This window comes from Podarcis gaigeae (genome assembly GCF_964106915.1).
Source record: "Podarcis gaigeae genome assembly, chromosome: 11".
In the NCBI taxonomy this organism is placed as follows: domain Eukaryota; kingdom Metazoa; phylum Chordata; class Lepidosauria; order Squamata; family Lacertidae; genus Podarcis; species Podarcis gaigeae.
Genome location: NC_139687.1, coordinates 46,761,630 through 46,786,178, shown reverse-complemented (window position 1 = coordinate 46,786,178; position 24,549 = coordinate 46,761,630). Strand labels below are relative to the sequence as shown.

Genomic DNA, 24,549 nt, shown 5'->3' with positions numbered 1-24,549 from the left:
GAAGGAACTGCTCAGGGCCCAAGCATGAGGGAGGGGAAGGACACAGTTTAGTGGGTCTCAGAGATCTAACGGACCTGACCCAGGCTGTAACCACATAATCATGAGGTAAAACAGCGCTCATGTGAAGTTCATGAGGCAGAAATGGTGGTTATCTTTTAGCCTCTCCTAAAGACTTATCTTTTTTTCTGCCGGCGTGTCCTGACTCATGAGATTTTACCACATCTTTGTTTTGCTGATATTTTATTGGTATCTTTCTGTATCATTTCTGATAAAATGCTGTCTTCATATAATCTCCTGATTGATTCTGTATATTAGGCAGTGTGCAAAAATAAGGCATGCTCAGTGATATGTCTAGAAACCTATTTCCCCTTCTCTGTGCACCTATGGTCCTGATTTGCTAGAGTCAATAAGAAGTTCTGTTAGAGATGAACAAGAGAAAAAATTGTGCTTCCCTATATGAAATGAGGGTGTCGATCCTTGGGATAGTTTGGGGCAGTGCTGCCGGTAGAATTCAATTAGTTCTATTTGTATGGGCTATGGATTTGTGTCCATCCATCCTCACCCTGACTTTTCAGTGTGTGGGTGTGTAAATATATATATATATATATATATATATATATATATATATATATATGCTTTCGTAGATTTTCACGGGTACAGGAATGCAGGTTTTGGTGTCCTCGGGTGTCTTCCCGTGTAAAAGTTGGGGTGTCTAGGCGACGTTTCGACGAGGTCTCACTCGTCATCTTCAGGCTGGTGCTTTCGGCTTCTTGTTACTGAAATATATAATATTTTTATTGAGATTTTCCAATATATTTTAATATAATCAATACTAAATAAAAAAACCCCACATTTTATATTTTCTATATCCCCCCCCTGACTTCCCCCAATTTCCCTTTCTGGTTTATCACACATTCATTTCTTCTGCCTATAATTATATTTAACTTGTACATTGAAATTAAACTTATACCTTATTAACATTTTCTTAACATTTTACCCTCATATTTGTAAAGAAGAGGAAGGTACCTTTTTCATATGTGGTGGAATTGTGAAATAATTAGAATATTACTGGGATATGATTTATAATGAAATGAAAAAAATGTTCAGGATAACTTTTGTTAAAAGACCAGAAGCATTTTTATTAGGTACTTTAGTTCAAGATCTACCAAAAGACAAGAAGAAATTATTTATGTATGTGACAACAGTGGCCAGAATCTTATTAGCTCAAAGATGGAAAAGTGAAGAAATACCAACGAAAGAACAATGGCAAGAAAAGTTGATGGAATATGCTGAAATGGCGAAGTTAACTGAGAGACTCAAAAATAAGGACATTAATGACTTTAAGAAAGATTAGGAACCTTTCATGATGTATATACAGAAACAGTGTACTGAAATGATGTCACTTGCAGGATTTGACTAAGACACTTACAATTGACAAATATAAATAGAAAAAAAACAAATATGAGGGCTCAATTTGACCTTTCTGATCCAACTGTCTTATTGACGTATGAAATTATAGATATATTTAATAATAAAAGAGCTGAAAATAAGGAAGAACCACCCCTGTCCTTAGTTGTCAAAACAAGGGTCTGTTTTAGAGCTGGCTTGCTTGCTTCTTATCCCTGGAAAATTCAACTCTGCTAGCTTCTTGCATTCTAGGAGGAAAGGGTAAGAGGTTTCTCATCTCTGATAATCAGTGGCGTAGCGTGGGTTGTCAGCACCCAGGGCAAGGCAAGTAATTTGTGCCCCCTAACCCGTGGATTTTAGCACTCGAGTGCGAGCGCGCCCCCCCCAGATGTTGCGGCCGGCCCTCCTGCACCCCCCCACGCTACGCCACTGGGGCTGGGGGCGAGCGAAGGAGCCAAGGACCCCCCCTTAAGGCTCAGCAGGAATTTATTAATTTTATTATTTGCAGAGCCCCCGCAACCCGAGGCAGCAGAAGCCCTCTCCCCTCGGGCGCCTCCCCGCCCCCTCCTCTCCTTGGGCTGTAGGTGGAGTCCGCGCTCCGAGGCGCTCCAGATCTGGGCTTGGCAAGCGCCTCTCCTCCCCCCAGCCGGGTCCGGGGGCTTCCAGCCGCGCTCCGTCCTCGCCCCTCCCCCCCCGCGGCTGAGACTTGCGCTGAGAGCCGGAGCCAGCGGCGCCCCCTTCCGCCGGGAGATCCTCGCCCGCCGGCTTCCTCTTGGAGGGTTTTGGGGAGCGCAGGGCGCGGCGAGGCCCCTCTGAGCTCTCCTCCCTCCCCGTCGGCAGAAGCAGCCACCGCCTGTGGCTGGGCCGAGGGGATGGCGTCGGCGTCAGGGTGCGGAGGCTGCCCGTGCCCGGCCAGGCGTCGGTGGTGGCGTCGGCGCTGCTGCAGCGGCTGCTCCTCCTGCGAGCAGTGAGTGGAGCGCGGCGGCGGGGAGCCCTGCGGAGGAAGGAACTTGTCCCTTCCCTCTGGACTCGCGCCCCCCCCAGATGTTGCGCCCGGTGCGGCCGGCACCCCTGGCACCCCCCACGCTACGCCACTGCTGATAATACATCTACTAAAAATCTTGCAAACTTCCTGGGACCTTCTGTTTGTTTTACTTCTTTCATGTGACCATTCAGATGTTGCAAAAGTTGTAAACCTGCGGCCACAACTTGGTGCAAGAACCTGGCAGAGCTGTGTGGAGATGATAGACTTGCCAGATGTTTGCCGCTTGCTGAGACTGGGATTTGCAGCACCTCTTGGGTGTGGGTTTCTCCAGATCTGCTGGATCTGTGTACCGTTCCCCTAACTGGTAAACAGTAAGAGGTAGTTCTTCAGTAAAGAGCCTTCTGGCCCTAGGCTGACTCCACCCACTTAGGTTGGCCCTGAATCCCTCTGGGCATTCAGGGATATAAAAGGTTCTTTGTTTTGGCTCAGCCATATTTGAGCAGCATGGCTTCTATGCATTCTGGGGTGCTCCTGCATCTTTCGTCCTGACTCTTTGATTAGTCTATTGCTCCCGATTCCTGCTGAGTCTCACTGCTTGCAGTTCCTGGCTCATCCTACTGTGCTGCCCACAGTTCAGCTGTAGCTTTCACCAGACATGCTTACTCAATTTACCCACTGGTTCACACTTTCAACTTGGTGACTGCCAGTCTGATGGAATTCAACATCCTGGTAAGGCTTAGAATTAATTTTGCATAAGTAGAAGAAACTGTGTTGATTAGGCTTGTACTTGGGGATGCAAAGCAATGTAGCCTTAGAAAGAGTGTGCATGAATGTGTGTGTGTGTGTGTGTGTGTGTGTTATGGGATGATGATGACGATTGTTAAAAATATTACTCTAAACTTCTCTTTGCTGTATACAAATACAACAAAGTTAATTTTTTTATGTTAAAGCTTTTATATTATAAATCATATTTCAAATTCCCCTATACCCATTTGTGATCTCAGTTTATTTTTTACTACTTCCGTCTTGTTGTGTTGTTATAATTTAATCATTGTTCAATTGATTCTTGTATTATTTCCTTGCTTACCCCTGTACGTTTTACGCGTTATCTATTAATGTTCCAGTTCCGGAACCATATCTTTTCATATATTCCTTCACTCCCTCCCACTCTTTAATTATTCTCTGATTTTGAATGGGCTCTAATAGTTGCCGTCAATTTTGCCATTTCCACAAACTCACAGACTTTACTTTGCCATTCTAACAATGATGGTAGTTTCTCCCCCTTCCAGTTCTTTGCGATCAGTATTCTGGCCGCTGCTGTTGCATAATGGAATACATTTTTCTTATCTCTGGGAATGTCATTTGATATTAGGCCTAACAAAAAAAACCTCTGGCTTTTTGGCAAACAAAATCTTGAATAATTTTTTCAGCTCCTCATATACCTCTTTCCTAAATTTCCTTACAATTTTACATCCCAACCATGTGTGATAAAAAGTTCCCACCTCCCTCTTACATCTCCAGCATAAGTTTGACTGCTTTTTGTAAAACTTAGCCAATTTTTTCCGGAGTGAGGTACCAGCTGTAAAACATTTTCAACTTATTCTCTTTTATCGTATAACAGGCTGTGAAATTGATATGCACCTTCCACAACCTTTCCCAATTTTCCAATTGGACTGTATGACCAAAATCCTTTGCTCACTTTATCATTACTTCTTTGGTTATTTCATCCTCCAATTCCCACTCTAACAGCAAGTTATACATTTTAGAGATGGTCTTTTTTTTTTAGGTTGTATTAATTCACTTTGCAATTTTGACACTTTTTCTTCAAAGCCTTTCTTTTTATCCTGATTAAATCTATGAACTACTTGGTGGTATTGCAACCAGCTATTGCAGTATCTGCTAATCTCCTCATAGGGTTTTAATCTTATCTCACCCTCTTCTTCCATTAGTAGTTGTTGATACGTGGGCCATACTGTTTCTGTGTTCCTTTTTTTCACTGCTATAACCTCCATGGGTGAAATCCACCGCAGTATCTTTGGTTATGGGATGATTATTTGGGATTACTTCTGGGCAAAAATGGCTGGGTGGGTCATATGACCACATTAACTTAGACTCCCACCCAGATGTTCTGATTCACACAACCCCTGGTTGTGCATTGGTAACGGGCATTGCTAGGGAATCAAAGGGACATGTGATACATACCCATGACTAGGGCCGGCCCAATACATTTTGGCACCTGAGGCAAATCCACAAAATGGTGCCCCTGCATACACCAGCGAAGAAGGGGTGAGTGGCAATCTACCGCAGGAAAAGAAAGATCTACATTGGGAACAAGGGAGTGAGTGAAGATCTACATAGGGGACAGGGGTTGTGGTCAAATCAGCCTTAAAGGTAAAGGGACCCGTGACCATTAGGTCCAGTCGTGGCCGACTCTGGGGTTGCGGGACTCATCTCGCTTTACTGGCCAAGGGGGCCGGCGTATAGCTTCCGGGTCATGTGGCCAGCATGACTAAGCCGCTTCTGGCAAACCAAAGCAGCGTGTGGAAACGCTGTTTACCTTCCTACTGGAGCGGTACCTATTTATCTACTTGCACTTTGACGTGCTTTCGAACTGCTAGGTTGGCAGGAGCAGAGACCAAGCAACAGGAGCTCACCCCATCACGGGGATTCGAACCGCCGACCTTCTGATCGGCAAGTCCTAGGCTCTGTGGTTTAACCCACAGCGCCACCCATGTCCCTTACAAATCAGCCTTACCCAACAGAAGGCTAGCGCGGGTTCTGGTACACATTTGTATGTGCTAACTTATATTTATAGATGCCTCTGGGCAAATTAAGCTGGTTCGTTGGCTGGACTTTCATCAGCATCGTGCTTTTCATTGTACTCAGCTGTAAGCAAAGTTTTTAAAAGAGGATGGAAAGGTGCATTGGGGCTTGGGGTTAGCATAAAAGACCTGGGGACTTGGCCCTAATAATGCCCTTGACCAGTAAAATAGACAGAGGCTGACTGTGTACTAATCAAACATGTAGCTGTCTGGTTTTGTAACCCTGCTACATCCCATTTCTTTATAATGCATGGTTTCGTTTTATTGCCACATTTATTGCAACATTTATCGCATTATTGCAAATCAGTGCAGGGGCATAGTAATAAAGGAAGCTGCTTAACTGTTGCAACATCTGTGGAAACATCAAAGTGCTGTAAATATAGAGAGCTATGGTATGCACTGAAAAAATAGTGAATACGTTTGCCAACCTAGCAGTTGAAAAGCATGTAAAAGTGCAAGTAGATAAATAGGTACCACTCTGGTGGGAAGGTAAACGGCGTTTCCATGGGCTGCTCTGGTTCGCCAGAAGCGGCTTAGTCATGCTGGCCACATGACCCGGAAGCTGTACGCCGGCTCCCTTGGCCAATAAAGCGAGATGAGAGCCGCAACCCCAGAGTTGGTCACGACTGGACCTAATGGTCAGGGGTCCCTTTACCTTTATGTTTGCAACTATCACATTCCATCTTAGCTCCCAAGAGCTCAGGGTGCTGCATGCTGGCTTCTCCTAGTTTCAAAAACCTGTTGGGTGGGCTTGAGAGAGAGTGAGCACTATGCAGTGGTACCTCAGGTTACATACGCTTCAGGTTACACACTCTGCTAAGCCAGAAATAGTGCTTCAGGTTAAGAACTTTGCTTCAGGATGAGAACAGAAATCGTGCAGTGGCAGCGCAACATCAGCGGGAGCCTCCATTAACTAAAGTGGTGCTTCAGGTTAAGAACAGTTTCAGGTTAAGTACGGACTTCCAGAACGAATTAAGTACTTAACCCGAGGTACCACTGTACATCACACCTGAGTAGTAATTTGAAATCAAGTCTCCCTGGTCCTGGTTCTCAAGTCTAGCTCAGAAGTGGGAAAATTGTGGCCCTCTTGACATTTCTGAACTACAACTCACATCATACCTGACCATTGACCATGCTATTTGGGAGTCCAACTACAACTGGAGGGTGACAGGTTCCCCACCAATGCTCTAGCCACTCTACCATACTATACCCTACCATAACATTTTGAATCCATAATCCTGGACACCATCTTCACATTTTTTATTGTGAGAGCACAGGGACCATTTCAGTTGCCATGACCTTGCGTGATCTCTCACAGTGGTTCCCCCACTCCCCAAAAAGTTCCAGGCATGGTGCCCCAAAACACATGTTTTGGGGTTACCGTGTGAGATCACAGACCCCAAGAAAGCACTTTTCCCATGGTGTGTGTGTGTGTGTGTGATCACACTGCAAAATCATGTGAGATTACAGCAACCCAAATGGCCCCTGTTCTTTCACGATAAAAAATGAGATGTCCCAATTTTTCTGGGATGCTTGCCGGGTATTCCGTACTGTCTTATCATTTCCAGTACAGGCTGATGTTGGCGGATATTTCATTAACTTCCATCAGCACGACCAATTCAGAAGATGGGATGCTGTATCTTAATGTTGAACTTTACTTTGCTGGCTGACCATTCTAATTTGCATCCAGTGGGTGATTTATATGCATGTGCTATTTGACACATCTGGCACTGAAACAATTAACAAATAGATTTGGCTGCTCCTTCCTTGTCCTTACTGGAATCTATCACACAGCAGCCCATTAAACATTGAAATCTAGTGGAGCTCCAACATAATCTGCTATGCATTAAGTGCACGCATATGGGTTCTGTGGTTTACTTTTGTCTGAAGGGAAACAAAACATTCCAGAACAAAAGCTCTGTATGGGCATAGCATCTTTCTTTCTGGATAGAAACCTTCCTTCCTCCACATTCTCTATGATGACTGATTTTTAGAAAAAGTATTTGGTTAGCTTTTAGAACGCTTGACATTCATTAGACATTCATAAAAACAAGAACAGTCACAGCAAAAACATTGAAAATTAATTTGGGGTTGTTGAATGTGATTCCAAACAGAGGATTTACCCAAAAGAAATGTCTTGGTTGTTTCTTTCAGGTATAAGCAATGGAGCGTTTGGCGCTTCAGATGGTAGTTCTCTATGTAGTATTGCATTCTGGCCTGTTTGAAAACCAAGGTATGTATACGAATGCTTGTTTTCTTGAAAAGAAATAGTACATATATAGCAAGGCAACAATGTGTGTTTAAGTGTGTGTACCAACTGGGATTGGTGATTTCCTGCTTTTAAAAAGAAAACTGATAGTACTTACTTACGAGTATGTACCACAGTACAGTGGTACCTCAGTTTAAGAACAGTCCAGTTTAAGAACGATTCAGTTTACAAACTTTGCAAAACCCAAAATAGTGTCCTGGTTTGAGAACTTTACCTCGATCTAAGAAGGGAAGCCGATTGGTGGAAGGGCACCGGTGGCGGGAGGCCTCATTAGGGAAAGTGCCCCTCAGTTTAAGAATGGTTTCAGTTTAAGAACAGACTTCTGGAATGGATTAAGTTCGTAAACTGAGGTACTGTACCACTGTATTCAATGGAGCACACTTCTGAGTAGACAAGTAAATAATTGCACTGCAAAGCATATTTTCAGGCCAAATGGGTACATTTTCTAGGTGCCCTTAAGTGCAGGGATTTTTAGTTATTTTACACAAAGCAGAAGTACCAAGTTACAGGGAGGGGGAGGTGTGGATTTTGGAAAGGCAAATTCAAGGGTTTGCTCCTTAAGGCTTTGGGGGATCGTTTAGGTCCCAGGTAGCAATGGGCCCACCTTACTGTGAGCTTTCCCCACATCTACTGTTCTGTACCCAAATACAGTGGTACCTCAGGTTAAGTACTTAATTCGTTCCGGAGGTCCGTTCTTAACCTGAAACTGTTCTTAACCTGAAGCACCACTTTAGCTAATGGGGCTTCCCACTGCTGCTGTGCCGCTGGAGCACAATTTCTGTTCTCATCCTGAAGCAAAGTTCTTAACCCAAGGTACTATTTCTGAGTTAGTAGAGTCTGTAACCTAAAGGGTATGTAACCTGAAGTGTATGTAAACCGAGGTACCACTGTATATGCTACGCCACAGTTGATGGAACTGTTATTGGGTAAATGTTACCCTAATGACTGTTCAACAGAGCCTGAAGTGTCAGTGAGTCTTTTCTTTTCTCCCTTAGATCATAATCTGTTTCAACCTAGAAACCTTGAGATTTCCATGAACACTCGTCTTCAGCAGCTATCAGTGAAATGGGATGTTGGTGATGATTCTGAAGCATACTACTCCGAAACAGAATTTGTTTTTAATATCCAAGTCAATCGAACTGAAGAGAAGATTATTGACTTCCCAACTTTTCGTGAAATTCCCAGACGCTGGCCTCTCCAGGTATAGGTGGGAAAGGCCTAGAACTTTTGCCCATCAGTGTAGTTAATACTGAGCTAGATGGATCAATCGTCTGCCTCAGTTTTAGATGGCTTCCTATGTTCCTATGAAAACCAGATAAGCCACATACGTATGTGTTCTCTTCGATGCCTGTTATTCAAAATACACTTACCAGGCTGCATTAGAAAAAGCAAAACGTTTGAATATAGGCTGGGGAAAGTTATTGTTCTATGTTGAGTTGAAACCCAGGATTCTTAATGGCTGCCACAATACTTAGCCAGTTCCTTAAACTGCTGTAAATACCCAGAATTATAAGTGCAAAAGGGCTGAATCATAGAATTAAATACAGTAGCACCTTGGCTTACGTTAGGGTAACCTAAACTTCGGGTTGCGAAAGCGGCAAACCCGGAAGTGTTTCACCACACGTGCATGCTCAGAAGCGGTTTACTGTCACGCGCACATGCGCAGAAGCGGTCTACTGCTTCTCCTCCGGTTGCGAAAACCTCAGGTTCCGGCCAGACCTCCGGAACAGTTCCTATTCGCAATCAGAGGTACCACTGTAGTATCTTTTCTCTAGTCTTATTTTCTGGGATATGAAGGCATATTTATGAAAGAATTGCCTTCCTCATTTGCTCTTGAGGAACAACAAAGCTTTCACATTCAGGCAATGGCTGATTAATGCGTGTCCAAAAGACGTGCGATCACCCACATGCGCGTTGCACTGAACCCAGAAGTGACCCAAAAATGTCAATCAACACAGCATGAAAAGGGTGTAATGGGGGGAGGGGTGTCATGGGGCAGGGAGCACTTCCACAAGCAGGGCTCAGGAACAGAACCCCCATGCAAAATTGCTAGCAGCTGTGTACATTTTTTTAAACAAACAAACAAAACCCAGGTCTGTAGGGCATTGTCAATTTCTCCTTGGGTTTTGTTAGCACAGAATCAAGCATGGGCTGTAAATTTTGTGAATAAAGTTGTTTAAAATAATCAAAATAATTCAGTATTTAAGCTAATGGTTAGTCCTTTTAAAAGTAGACCCAGTGTTCAATAGGTAAAGGTAAAGGGATCCCAGACCAATAGGTCCAGTCGTTACCGACTCTGGGGTTGCGGCGCTCATCTCGCTTTATTGGCCAAGGGAGCCGGCGTACAGCTTCCGGGTCATGTGGCCAGCATGACTAAGCTGCTTCTGGAGAACCAGAGCAGCCCACGGAAATGCCGTTTACCTTCCCGCCGGAGTGGTACCTATTTATCTACTTGCACTTTGACCTGCTTTCGAATAGTCCAGCAATAAATGAAATGCTGAGGTGTCAAGCAAATCTAGTGGATTTTGTTACAGAAATTTAAGGTACCGTATATTGAATACACTTAACACACACTTCAAGCTATCATTTAATCTGACAAAGTAGAAAGTAGTATCTGCCTAACCTATCTAACTGAAAACAAGTGGAACATAAGAGATAAGTTTTGTGTGTGTGTGACTAGATCTTTGACCGAGTTGCTAAACCGAGCTGATATTAGTGGAGGTAGCTTTCAACGTATTGGTCTTACGCAAGTTTTATTGAATATCCAAAATTAGCGACTGCCTCAACTTGTATGTGAACATTGCCAAATCCCAGGCACATTTTGCAAAAGTCAGAAAACTGAAAAGGCACCACTGGTGTATGTTGACAGTCACCATGCATTCACTTGGAAGTCTGGAAACGATTCAGGCTTATTCATTTAATTTGCGATCCAGTGTTATCTTTCACCAAAAGTGGCTAACCAAGAAAACCAAGGAAGCTCACTGAGTGACCTTGGGCCAGTCACTGCCTCTCAGCCTAATCTACCTCACAGGGTTGTTGTGGGAATTAACTGAGGAGGGAGGAGAACCATGTAAGACACACTGAGCTCCATGGAGGCCAAAGGTGGGATATAAATTCAACAAACAAATAAATAAATTAGAAAGACTTCCTGGATTGTTGTAGGGAGGTCTGTTGAATAGTGTGGTCTGTGTCACATGGGGCTTCAGTGAGAGAGGGAGAAATTGCCTGGAATTGAGTGGAGGAATCTTAAGCCAATGTTTAAGTTCAGTAGACACCTCCTCTCCCGGCACTGCAACCTCATGCAACACAGCCAAAAATGTTGCGGTAGGTCTCCCTGATCTCTTGGAGGGATGAGGCGCAGTGGCTTCTGCACATAGCTGTCAACTGTCCCTTATTTGTCAGGAAACTCCCTTATCCCAGCACTGTGTCCCACTGCTGTCCCAGATTGATGATATCCCGTAAATTTCCCGGGTTTCAAAGGAAGCAGCTCCTCTCCCTCCCTCCCTGCTGGCCAGAGAGGAGGGAGGCTCCAACTGTGTTGCTTGGCTGTGTTGCTCACCCAATAAGGAGTCTAAGAACGATTGGGGGTGGAGCTTGCATGCCTTCTGCCGATCAAATCGGCCGCGTTGCCTGGGGACTCGCCTTTGCTCAGTGCTTCCCAGCGGAGAGGTGACGGTGGTTTTCCTTGCTGCATCCCCTTTGCCGTGTTTTGCTGTGGGAACCACCACTTGAGGCTTCACTTGGCTGCTGGCTGGGCTTTTTGCCTTTGGCTCAGAGGGGCTCAGAAGTTGAACATACCTGTGTTCGGAAAATCCCTTATTTTGGCTTCTGATCCCTTATTTTCGAGGCTGCTGGTCCTTTATTTTCAAATCTGTAAGTTGACAGCTATGCTTCTGCAGAGGAGGAGGAGGAAGAATACAGAATAATGAAAGATCTGTTGTTTAAGCTTGAGTTCTGCTCATGCAACATTGGAAACAGCCCTTATACAGATGCCTGCACATTTCATAAGCTAAAGAGTATAATCTATAGAATTCTAGAGTTGGAAGGGACCATGAAGATCATCTAGTCCATGGTGGTCCAACTCGTGGTCCAAGGGCCACACGCAGCCCTCAGTGTCCTTTTGGGCAGCTCTTGGCAACATTTGATGTTCCCCCACAGGTAGATGAGGCACTGGGTTTGGGGGAGGCGATGTGAGGGTTCTGACAGAGTCCTAGAGTGCTCCACCGTCTTAGTTAGTGCTTGGTTAGTGCTTTCCCAGCTTTGGGAAGGAGGTGGGAGGACTCTAGGACAATGCCAGAGCCTTGCACCTCCTTCTCAATCTCTTTGGGAAGGCAGCGCAAGGGCTGGGGGCTGGAGTGGGCTTTAAATATTGGCCTTGCTGCCTCCCCTGTTGTGCAATGATGTATTGTCCTGCCTGTGGGTTCTGTGTCAAAGTACTCTTTTCAGACGCATTTGGTCTGAAAGGTTGGACTGGCCTGATCTAGTCCAACCCCCTGCAATGCTAGAATCTTGCACCCAACATGGGGCTCGAACCCACAACCATGAGATTAACAGTCTCATGCTCTACTGATAGAGTTGTCCCTAATTATTCAACTAAGATATATATTGCCTCACTGTTTTCCTTTTCAATTGCCTGCTTTTTAGGAGAATTATACGACCACTGTCAGTAAATCAAATAGACATCTGCAATGGAACTGGACCTCTGAAATACCCTTGGAGTGTGTGGCTCATGCAGTAAGGATCAGAAGCATGGTGAGGTTTTCTGAAGTTTGGAGCGACTGGAGCCCATGGAAGATAGCAGATGGTGAGCAAACATTGTCACCTTTAAGTATGAAAGAGCAAAATGCCCATTGGGGGGGACTGTATTATCACTGTTGAATGCAAGGACAGAGAGCCTATAGCCTGGCAGATAGCAAGGACATTTTTGTAAGCAGTTGCTCCAAATATAAGGCATGCTTATTTACACATTTACACAAATGTTTCGTTGGAGAGGGACGCGGGTGGCGCTGTGGGTGAAACCCCTGAGCCTAGGACTTGCTGATCAGAAGGTCGGCGGTTTGAATCCCCACGACAGAGTGAGCTCCCGTTGCTCAGTCCCAGCTCCTGCCAACCCAGCAGTTCGAAAGCACGTCAAAGTGCAAGTAGATAAATAGGTACCGCTCTGGCGGGAAGGTAAACGCCGTTTCCTTGCGCTGCTCTGGTTCGCCAGAAGCGGCTTAGTCATGCTGGCCACATGACCCGGAAGCTGTATGCCAGCTCCCTCGGCCAGTAAAGTGAGATGAGTGCCGCAACCCCAGAGTCAGTCATAACTGGACCTAATGGTCAGGGGTTCCTTTACCTTTACCTTTTTGTTGGAGAACAGCATTACAGAATCCGAGGAAGCGTGAATTTTGAAAGATTTTGGAAGAATTTTGAAAAAATTTTGTGCTTCATTTTTCATGTCCTTTTGGGAAGTGTTGATGTGTTCGATTTGCATTAAGAGCAAATAGTTGGGTCTTTAGTGTTAAGACCAATAGATGTTTTATTGTTTGCCAAGAAAATTATGCGTCTATGGTTATTTTTGTAATTTGTGTGTAATTCGGTATTTGTGGTTTTTTGTGTGTGTGTGTGTTTTCTTGTTTTTTCTTGTTGTATAAATAATTTTTTTTTAAAAAAAAGAGCAAATAGAACCTATCTTATCTGCTTGCTCCCTTCCTTGCTTGCTTGATGATTTAATTTCTATACTGCTCAGTATACTGAAAATATCTCTAAGCGGTGTACAGAAAACCGAAGCAACAACAGACAGCTTAAATGTAAAAATTACATACAGTTGCATGTAAAAATGTTACATTAGTACAAAGTTACACACAAACACACACATATATATAATCCATATCAATTCATTTTCCTTCTGACACTGCTTCCATCCCTAATTAGAGTCATTCCAAAATGTAGCTTTGGAATGAAAATACTCTATTTTTATAGAAACAGCAAAACCTTAATGGCTCACAAATGCTGCCTCATCATTCTGTGTTCCCCTTTAAATTGAACAAAGATTTCGTTACCACATGCACTTTCTATTCATGGGATCAGTGGGTGTTTCCTCACAAAATACTTATAAAAATAATTAGGTAGCAGGAAATACAGGAAATTGCAGTCAGCTCAACTTATGCCAACTTTCACTCTTCTTTCAAATCCATCATCAAAAACCTCATTTTCCATGACGCCTTTGACCCAACTCCCTAATTCCAAAACAGCATGCCTAAGTTAGTATAACAAAAATGCATATATATTATTCCTCTGCTTTCGTTTGCCTCCACATCCCTCCACTGCCTCCGCAATGCTAACGATAAAGTGGGAAAACCCCCTGAGGCTTAGACTTAACCTATTGTGTACTGTAGAGTACCAAGGCATTTGCTAAATAACTATAGTGCACATGGCAACATTTTATTGCCTTTATGTTTATTTATTTTTCCATTTATGAGTTGCTTTGCATAAGATCTCTCAAAGCAATCTAAGAATGAAAACATCAACAACAAAAACAACCATTGCAGAAATTTTATATATAAAACTATTAAAGCCATTACGTTGTTGGCATCTGTCTGTCTAGAGAAAGAATGGAATGCACAACTTGAGGTGAAATGAAACTGAATGTGACCTCCCCATGTGCAAGCCTAGAATCATAGAATCATAGAGTTGGAAGAGACCACAAGGGCCATGGAGTCCAACCCCCTGCCAAGCAGGAAGCACCATCAGAGCACTCCTGACATATGGTTGTCAAGCCTCAGGTATATGAGGCAGTGAGCATAGAGGTCCCGGGTTGCCTAGATAATGACCCCCCTCTCAGCCTCGCTGATGTGGTCCAAAATAAAGCAGAGCAATACATTTGGCACCAGCTTGGCTGCAGGAGTTGCCAGAAGGAGGTGTACAAGGCACCATTCAACCAACTTAGGGACTCCACTCCCGATTTGTGTAGGAGAGGTCACTTTGATGCTGCTAATGCAAGCAAAACAATGCAGGAGGCAGCAGTTATGAGTTTCTTGTCCCTGCAGCCACAGCAGGCGCCGTGATTCCCCAGTGGTTTTACTTCACCCCCAGAGGCACACTCCATTGTCTCCTGAGACAGACGGATGCCAATAACAACATGGGAGCAATCTCTTCTCCCCAACCCCCCAAAAGATATCAAGGAAACTTCTGAGACAACTTTGAGATGAAAATACAACTTCCAGATGGTTTGTTGTTTGGTTTCTTACCACAAAAAGCTCAGAGCCATGTAGAACTTTTAGGACTGTCCTATGTCCTTAACAGTGTGAGCTTTCATAGAAAGAAGCCTTTGAGGTGGTGATGAAGTCCCTCAAACAAATGTACAGTGAGTTCTAGTTACAATGAATGAAACGTAATCCTATAATACTTCTTCAGAAGTAAGCCTCATTGTGTCTGTTGTGTTTATTCTCTGGTAGGAATTGTTGCCCTGGAAACTATTTTTTTTTTATTTTTAAATTAAAACTCTTAATTTACGGAGTGGGGCTTGAATGCTTCAAAGGGTGCCTGTTTCATTGTCACAATTATATGTACAAGCAAATCTCTCCCCCCCCCCCTTCTTTGTTCAGGGCTGGATGTCGTAAACATTCGCTGGCATTTCTTATGGCCAGAGGGCAATAAGTTCGTTGAAATGGGTTCTGACGTCAAGTATTGCTGCATTGGGGCGGAAAATAAGAGTGTACCGAAATTTTATTTTGGTGATAAGCAGATGAACGTTGGACTGCAACGAAGAGTATTAGTTACTTTGAAAAATGTTACCCGTTCCAAGAGACTTGGCTACACTATCCAGTGTGATTCCGAAAGTGCATCTCTCTTTGTGACCAGTAAGCAGAAAATATTTGGTGTTTCCATTGAGGGAGGGGATTGTGTCCATCTGAGCAGCTTTTTGTACTTACTGGCCAGGTTCATGAAGTTTTGTAACAGGAATATCTGAAGAGGAGCTCATGTCCTGAAGCAGGAGTGAGGAACCTTCTTTCCTCCTGACCAGAGCTTCTCTTTATCCTCTGAGCAAGAGGCCTTATCACAGTTCAAGGGCACCTTCTATCTGATAAGAGAACTTGAGGAGGACCACTGGTGTGCCTGGCTTGAGGAGAGTCCTGTGGGCTAGATGAAGACCAGGGGGAGAGACATTTGATGTTCCTCACCCTCTTTCCAAAGGACTGCCTCCTCCTGTTCTGCACACACCCCAAGATATGGATGGGTGCTAGGTTAAGTTGGGAAGAATGAGAGAGTTGTTTATGTGGTCACACCTCAGTTTGTGCCCCATGTCTTGTTAAGTTCCTACATCTGGTGATGAGTTTTGTTCACATGTGCTTTTTAATTCCCCATGTTTTTTGGGCCTGGATTGGGTGTTTTAATAATTTGCCATGCAGTTTCCAGCTTTAAAAAGACTGCTGATGAGTGTTCTGTTCTTTGGACATTATCAGCCACCTTGAGTGAAAGTTTGCAAAGTAGAAAGCTTTGATATAAATTATCCTAATAAATGAATATCCAGAAAGTCACCATGACCGGCTCTATCAAAGGTGGTAAAAATATCAGATCAGATTGATTGGATCTGCAAAATTGGTAGTCAGTTGATGGTGTGCTCACAGCTGACCCTAAGAGTAATTGTTTTCAAAGGTGGTTGAAAGAATGAAATGAAAGATGAAAACATTATAACCCAGTCTTGTTTCAACAGACCAGCCTGATAAACCCAAAGACTTAGCTTGCAAAACAGAAGACATGATTAACTTAGAGTGTACCTGGCTCCCTGGTGCTAAAAATACAGATGCTGAGTTGCTATGTCCAGCAAGCTTCACCTTGTCTGATGGGTAAGTGTTCTGAAACCCTAATCCTGACAGGAGAGATCCTTAGGAAGTGACAACAGTTATGCCAGCCATCATAGTATACCTTTTTTTGAGGAAATGAGTTGTTGACGAAATGAATTACAGGGACAGAAAGTGTCCTGGAAGATGACCAGAGGGTTGGATCAAATGGATTATTTGCACACAGGACTTAGGTAGAGGAAACACTTTACCTTTGTGCCCTAGGGGTGAAGGGGCCAATAATAATAATAATAATAATAATAATAATAATAATAATAATAATAATAATAATAAACTTTTATTTATATCCCACCCTCCCCGGCCGAAGTCAGGCTCAGGGTGGCTAACATCAAATATATAACATTAGTATAAAATCAAACAATAATTAAATTACCTCTTAAAAACAGGTCAAAATCAAAGTAAAGTCTAATTAGATGGCTTTCAGCAGGGTTAGGATTGGGAACAGTAAGTGCTGATCAGTAAGTGCTATAGCCCTCCAGATGATGTTAAGATACTATTCCCATCATCCCTGAGAGCCCTGACTATTGGTCACGCTGGAAACCTAGTTAGTGCTAACTAGGAATTTGTTGTGGAGGTGGTAGGGTGTGTCATTTTAGGGGGTGAAACTTAATTTTTGCAAACTTCTTAAGTGAGGGGACTTTAAAATATGTTTTTGAGTGTGAGGAATTCAACTCTGCTATTCTTTTTGTGATTGGACAACATTTAGCTTGGTAAGTCTACGTTTGAAGAAGAAGCACATAAACTGCTTTTGAAAAACCAAAGAATTTTAATTTTACCTTCTGAAAATGTCAAGTAATGCTTAATAATAATAATAATAATAATAATAATAATAATAATTGTCAGGGGCTCAGGAGCAGAGGCACAGGAGGGGGAGGAAATGGAGAGCGAGGGGGAGGAATCCGAGGGGAGCGTAGGAGATGACAGTGGCCCGAGGGATTCCATGAGCCTCTCCAGCGAATCGGAAGATTCACAGAAGGGGGCGCCAGTGGCCAGGGGTAGGGGGTTCCCAAGGGGAACACCCCAGGAGCAAGGGGGGAGCAGGGACTCCCAGAGCAGTAGTTGGAAATCGGGGCCAGCTTCCCCACCAGAGCAGAGTGGGGGGGAAGAGTCCCAAGTATCGGGGCCAGTGCATTCCCCACCAGGAAGAGAAGACGAGGCAGAGCTGACCACGCCTCCATCGGAGAGTCGGACAACGGAGGGGAGGTCAGATCCGGCCAGTATCCCGGAAGAGGGAAGCAGTGACAGAAGTAGTGTAACGGTTAGGAGAAAGGTCACTGGGTTGGCGCGAGAGGCAAGTTCAAATGTACAGGAGTGCGGGACAGCAGAGGATGAGGATTGGGAACCGGGTCCTAAAGCCCGGCGGAGGCAGGGGGAGGAGCTAAGCGACTCAGCGTCGGAAGAGTCCAGAAAGGGCAATGCCCCAACGGGCAGGAGGACCCAGAGGAGGAGAGAGCAGCGGAAAAGGTGGAGCAGGGCTAGGATCTTAAACTGGTGTCAAAGGGGAGGAGACTCAGACGGGACTTCGCCCATCTAGGGTTTAAGACGTAGGGCTGCACGCTGGGGCTTTGAAATGGAAACTGAACTTCAATAAAGACTTTTGTACATTACGACAGCCTAGTGTTGGTCCTCTGTGAGCTGGGACCTAGAGGCAGCTCTGATAATAATAATAATAATAATAATAATAATAATAATAATAATAAAACTGCAAGTACTTGGCAATCATTTTTAATGATTTCTATGCATTTTTACACACATTTTACTTACCAAGCAAAACTAAATTATATTAATTCAACTAAAATATATATTGAAATCTCAAGTAAAGTTACAACATTTTAGCTCCCCTCATTTTTGGAATTTGAAAGTTGAAAAATTCAACATGCCCTACTGGGGGTGGTGTGGGTGGTGGGTGGGAGGAATGTATGCATTTTTTTAAACCTTGATTTCCACTCTTATTATGGTCCAAATATTCCATTTCTGATGGAAGAACAATAAACTCTCTTTTCTTCCCCTCCGAAACCTCAATCACCATGTCTTGAAAGTTCTTCCAATGAAACGTATTGCAGCTCGACCTCTTCCCAACCCTGTTCATTCAAGATTGGCAAGCAAACCATATACAATTTAATACTGACATCCAGAAATTGCATTGGAGAGAAACTTACCAATCTTACTGTTGATGTAGCCCACAGAGGTAAGAGCTTATTTTCTCTATCGGTGTTACACTTTACCTACTACCACCATCTGAAAATAAAGAATAGGCTCCTGCATGTTGCAGCTGGGGCAAAACATTAAACAAAAATTTAAGCTACACTTTGACATCCCCAAGTGGGTAAAACAAACTCTTAGGTGATCCAGTTCCTTTGCACAAAGAGAATTCTGGGCAAGCTTGAAATTCCAGATTGGTAAATCTCAGTAAATATCTCCCTTTTACACTGCTCTGTTTGCTCCCAAGTGATAAGAGGATGATACTCCTTACTGCTACCAATGGAAGCAGAAGAACTAGGAACACAGAAAGCTGCCTTCTGCTGAGCACCAAGTCCATCTAGTTCAATATTGTCTATCCTGAAGAGCATTGGCTCCCCAGGGTTTCAGAAGGGCTACTTGGAGATGCTGGAATCTCCTGCATGCAGAGCAAGTGCTCTACCAGTGAGATAAGGCCAAACTAAATGCTTGTGTTAATTTTAACCCATGAGATGGGGGTGCTTGCAATGCACTGCGTTGCCCCCTTGGTATTTCCCAGTTTCAGTATGTGATAAAGATCCAGCTCCAAATTTCCTGCTGCTCTTTCCTTACAGGTTGGCTGCTATGAGAACAGGATTCTGGACTAGATGTGCCATTGGCCTGATACACAACTTAATTGCCTCCAGAACTTAAACGGGGTGCAAAACAAGAACAATATGGAATTCCCCCCCCCAGTTGCCTGTAGGGTGAACTACATTTAGCTGCTGAATGAATAAAATAATAATAGTCAAAGCATATCATTTATATTAACAATGAATGTTGACATGACCTTCAGAAGGATCTATACCAGGTTATCGGTGGGGTGGGGTTTTGTTGTTGTTGTTGTAAGGGATGGTCCACCCAATATTATGCAAGGGAGATTAGCCGCAGATAGGGATACTGAAAGCACCAGTTCCCCCCAGGCTTGATTTGGACTGAGACTGGCACTCATGGACAAAAATAGCAACTAAATGCTCTGATCAATGCACCTATCTCCTGCTCGCTCCCTCACCTTAGTTTTCCTGCTCTCTCTCATTTCTCCCTTCTCCCTCTTTGGTACTGCTATAGCTGTGAACCCAATGCCAGGGATGTTGGGAAACACAGCAGGACTTCTGGGAAACTTGGCTCAGTGCCCTGTTGGCATTTGAGATGAGCGAGGGAGACCTTATTTTCTTCCCTTGTCCCACCTTTTTAGCAAAAGCAGGTTGGTGCTGGGAGAGAGGGGAAATTAGTTGACTTTTTACTTTTCTTGAATTAAAAATTGTGCTGGAGAAGAAGTACGTGTGTGGCATGTTTGTGTGTTGCAATGTTCAGCTTGGATTTGGGGCAAGCATTTTGAGCTGCCAGAGTTTATAACTGGGCCTTTTTCATTTCAACGATTTGTATACTGCACCATATTTCAAAGAAATATTGGAGCATCTTACAACATTGTACAAATATCACAAGTAGATAACACAAAAAAGCTGTTGTGACAGCACAGAACAATTTGATAAGCTATCCTTCTGAAAACAGTAACATAAAACTAAAACAATTAACATATAGGGACTATAATGACTACTAGCAGAACCAAAATACAACTGAGACAAGCAGACCTACCCACCAAGTATCTACTAGCATATATTTATTTATACGGTGCTTTTTTCTGGGGGGACACATAGCCCTAAACATTTTGTGAGTCTCAGTTTGGCTTCATTGAGGGGCAGTATTTCAATGTGAGTAGGAAAATGAGAGTAACCCTAAAAATTTTTTTAAGAAAAAGGCACTGTATTTATAAATAGCAGCAGTAGCACTCTCACTTCCTCTTATCTGAATTTATGTTCCAAGACAGATTACAAACTGCAGCAGAGGCATCTCCAGTTTTTATCATGGTATTCTATGAAACTATCCTGAAATAATTCAGAGTTATTATTGCACATTTTTTTACTGTCCAAATTCACTGAATTGCTCTTTCAGAAGTGTACATTTTTCTTTCTCCCTTTCAAACTAGTTCATCCTGCAGCCCCCTACAAACTCCGTGCAGCTTATACAAACGCTACTGCCATCCAGTTACAATGGCAGATAAATGAAATAAGCGAAGCCCTCTTGCTGTTATGTGAAATTCATGGTGCTTCTCGTGATGGGGAACAGGTAAGAAGCAAACATGATTAGCACAAAGAAATGTGTGTTGGTCTTTTTCAGATTCATAACATTTGTGGCTTTCCTGTTAATTGCTCAACCTATAGTGATGGCGGAGAGCTTAGAAAACACTAGACGCAATCTTTTGCATGATTGTTTTAAGAAGTATGGAAACTAGTGCTAAAGGAAAAGCTTACTTACAAAATGTACACTTTTTAAAAAAGGTTCAGAGGCATACAAATTTTATGAAACCTGGTGTTGTTTTATTGTACATGGTTGTAAAAAAAGAAAATAACTTAAGTCCCCTGTCCACACATAAGCAGCTGTGGTTGGGAAAGCAATAATTTGTAACACTGTATTGGTCAAGGTCCTACTCCCATCCATTTTACAGACTTGTTTTGGTTTTCTTTCTTTATATTTGTTATGCTTTAAAGTTAACATTAACAGTGTTATGGTTCTTGCTGTATTCTGTGTGAAAATTCAGTAAATGCAATGGTTTTTTTAAAAAAAGAATAGCCAGATTAGTCTGCAAAAGCAAAGTATTTTTTTTTAATGTGGCACAAAACTTTCAGCTCCTGAAGGGATCCCTGTGTGTCAAGATGTGGCATATAGTGCATTCCTGCGAATGCTTACAAAGGAAAACACTTGTTCCCAAGTTTTTGGGACGCCATGTTTATGGCTTACAGCAAATGAGTTATTCTGCCACTTCTCCCCTGAACCAACAGGGGAGATTTCGCTTCTTTTCTTTAAGATATAAAGCAGTATAGAAACAAAATAAAATCACAGCATTGTAGAGTTGGAAGGAACACCAAGCGTCATCTAATCAGTGCAGGAATCTCAACTAAAGCACCCATGAATAGCCCATGAAATTTGATTTGCTGTCACTTCCCTTGAAACAAACCACAACCTGATGCCTAGCTATGTTATTGTCTTCCTGGTTGTTTGTTTCTCCTGAACTAGCCACAGTGGTCCTGCATTCACACAACAAGCCATGGGGGGTGGGGGGTGGGTTGCTTGTGTTAGGGAAGGAATGAAGTGGGAGTCATCTGCTTGTTCATTGTAAGCCGTAAACTGTGCCTTACTGTGATCGGTGGTGTGACGGATGCCCATTGTGACCAGTAGGACAGAAATAGGTGGAGCCACAGTCAATGTCAAGCAAAGCCAACTAATTCTAGTTCTGTTCCCATCCTCCTCCCAACTTAGTTCCACAATGGCAATGCTGAGCCTAAGGAAGAAGAAGCTGATAGCCAAGACTGGGTGCAAAAAAAGAAGTCAGGCAGGTGTGGGCTGCCTGAGGACAGAGTGAGGTTGGTGGAGCAGTGCCTCATTTGCCCCAGTGGACCAGCCAATGCTGATTATGATGTGTGAATGAGACTACTATATTGAGCTGGGCTGGCTTCCATGTAATCATGGATGTGTTTATAGCATTCATTGTTAAAGCTGTGAGCACAAAAAGTTGGTGCTTTCAACCAAAGCAAATAAGCACGCATCGTAACAAGTCTTCTATACCTTTAAAGACCCTGTGAAATATATAGATTGAACACCAACAGCACAGCCATGTTCTAAACGAAGGTCCCACCCATAGCCAGGTCTAGCTTAGGACTCCTTGCTGACCAGTGTTGGAGTGTGTGGTCTAACACGAAAGTCCTGGTTGAAACTTGATTCCTTTTGATATAGCCCAGCTCTGCATCTTATTAGTTTCTAATGTGGATGGATGTATTGCATAACACGTTATTTTAAATGCAACAAAGGGTTTTTAACAATAGAAAGCTGTAAGTAAAGGGTAAAGGGACCCTTGACCATTAGGTCCAGTCATGAACGACTCTGGGGTTGCGGCGCTCATCTCGCTTTATTGGCAGAGGGAGCCGGCGTACAGCTTCCGGGTCATAATGTAGCACCCTGCTTGTGGTTAACGCTTAGCTGGAATGAAATATTCAACGCAGCAATAGAGAAATTAAAATAATAATTTATTTGTCAGACAAATAAATGAGAGGCTCAGTGGTATATGGTTACCAAGCTCTGGCCTGCCTCTTGCCATCCTGGCCAGCACTTATATTCCCTTAATCCAGCCCCCTTTGCTCCTCCTGTGGCTGCCTCTGTCCAATCAGCCTGGTTGAAATTCCTATTGGCTGTTTGGTAGAACCAATCACAAAAGATACACCCACAAAAGATACACCCACTTCCTTGCCCTTATAAGGGAGACAAAGAGCTATATATAAATGACAAATAAGTAATAATATATCTTACATGGAATCTTAATTACCAGCTCACCTCTTGCCCTCCTTGCCCTATTGCCTTCTAAAACAAATGTTTAATCTTACATTTTTATGTTCAACAGATGTCAAGGATCTTGAGTTTCACATCAATATTGAAAGATTTCCTTCATTTGAAAGTTTCTAAACAAATGCCTGACAACCATATATATCAAGAGTGCTTGGATGGCGTCTTCTGTCTAGCAGGGGGGCTAGGCTGGTGGCTGACTTAATTTCAGGATAAATACAACTCTTACAACCATATGAAATAAGAATCTAGCATTCCTTAAATCCTTTGCATAATTACATTTAAGCCAATATATTTAAGCTAATATATTTCATTCACTTATCATAGGTAGCCTTTTAAAAGAATAAAGCCTTTGTAAAGTAAAAAGGAACTCAGTAAAAAACAGCTTTTAAAAAGAAGCCTCTTCAGTTTACACCTCCCCCCTTTCCCCCTCCTTTCCCAGCCAGCTAGATGCTTCTCCCATTAGCTCTTCCCAACAGTTTTAGAAAATTTCCCAAAAATGCTCTCTTTTCTTCTAGCCAAGCCAGTTGCCTTTTTCACTGCTCTTGGCCTTTCAACCTTAGAAAGAAGATCTGGCTCATTTTACTGGGAGGCACATTGGTATTATTTTACTATTTACCCTTGCCTTTAATTGTGTTTTCTCAGCCTTGGGGCAGCATATGTAATTCTCCCTTTTTTATGACTTTGAGAATTGTTTTTCTGCTATAAATCAGTGGGGCCCCCTTGTCTTAGGAGAAAAACCTCTTGCCAAGGTTCTTTCTGCCTGGCATGAAACATTTGAAAATCTAAGCCCATTTAATTTAGGAACCTGATCAAGATATAAGCCAATATAAGTCTTGATTAAAAATGCAGTCTATATTCAGATGCCACATTCCCCCCTTTCAAGCTCAAGGACCTTCATCCCAAATGTCCTTGATAGCTTGACCTTCATCATATTCCTGAGGTAAAGCTCTGTATAGGGCCATGATATGAGGTAGAGTTTCATTTGAAACCATCTTGCTAATTGTACTTCTAAAACATGAAATGATACATGGCATCATACATAAAACCATTACCACTACTGTCAAGAAAAACAAGCAAGACAATAGTATCCCTTTGAGTCCTGTGACATTAGGTAACCAATTGGTGAGCCATCCCATATCCCATCCTTCCCATGTTTGTACTGGGACATGTGCTATATTCTCCATCTTTGTGGCCAACACACGGATTGCCTCACCATTATCTGAAATGTTAAAGCAACAGGCATTCCCTGTCAAGTTCAAGACTCCACATAGGCCTCCCTGCCTGGCAAGTACATAATCCATTCCCATTTTCAGCTGCAAAATGGCGGCTCTACTTTCATCCAACTGTTGTGCAATAAGTCTCAAACTCTGGGCCGTTGCATTGGTTACAAGTTCCACTACTGCTTGCAATCGAATTATTCTGTTTAGATTATAAATAGGATCCCGTGCCCCTTGTATGAGCTCACCAGGATTCCAGGAGGCAGGATCATAATAGGCTATAATGCGCTCTGGCGGCCAATCATCAGTACCGCTCCAACTTTGGGTACTTCCTCCTGCTATATGAGAAATATCAGCATTCCTTCGTGTTCGCCTGGCCGAACTAGTG

At 43.1% G+C, this 24,549-nt stretch overlaps 1 protein-coding gene and 1 long non-coding RNA gene across 4 annotated transcripts in view; both read left to right on the top strand.

The window, feature by feature from the left end:
- The window catches only part of OSMR (oncostatin M receptor), a 55,502-nt gene that overhangs the window by 6,811 nt on the left and 24,142 nt on the right, over positions 1-24,549 (top strand). For 2 of the 3 annotated variants that reach the window (XM_083703451.1, XM_083703450.1), the window contains 7 exons: positions 7,369-7,447; positions 8,479-8,684; positions 12,128-12,287; positions 15,073-15,327; positions 16,182-16,314; positions 18,369-18,517; positions 20,534-20,673. In XM_083703451.1, the coding sequence (XP_083559577.1) occupies positions 7,378-7,447; positions 8,479-8,684; positions 12,128-12,287; positions 15,073-15,327; positions 16,182-16,314; positions 18,369-18,517; positions 20,534-20,673 (1,113 nt within the window). In that variant the 5' untranslated portion in view covers positions 7,369-7,377. Of the gene's footprint in view, positions 1-481; positions 505-7,368; positions 7,448-8,478; positions 8,685-12,127; positions 12,288-15,072; positions 15,328-16,181; positions 16,315-18,368; positions 18,518-20,533; positions 20,674-24,549 lie in introns of those variants that run through there. The other variant, XM_083703452.1, reaches the window with a different exon arrangement.
- Positions 8,697-11,464, top strand: LOC310827584. The gene is made up of 3 exons (XR_014556441.1): positions 8,697-9,732; positions 9,962-10,862; positions 11,430-11,464. It is a non-coding gene; the product is annotated as an uncharacterized lncRNA (long non-coding RNA).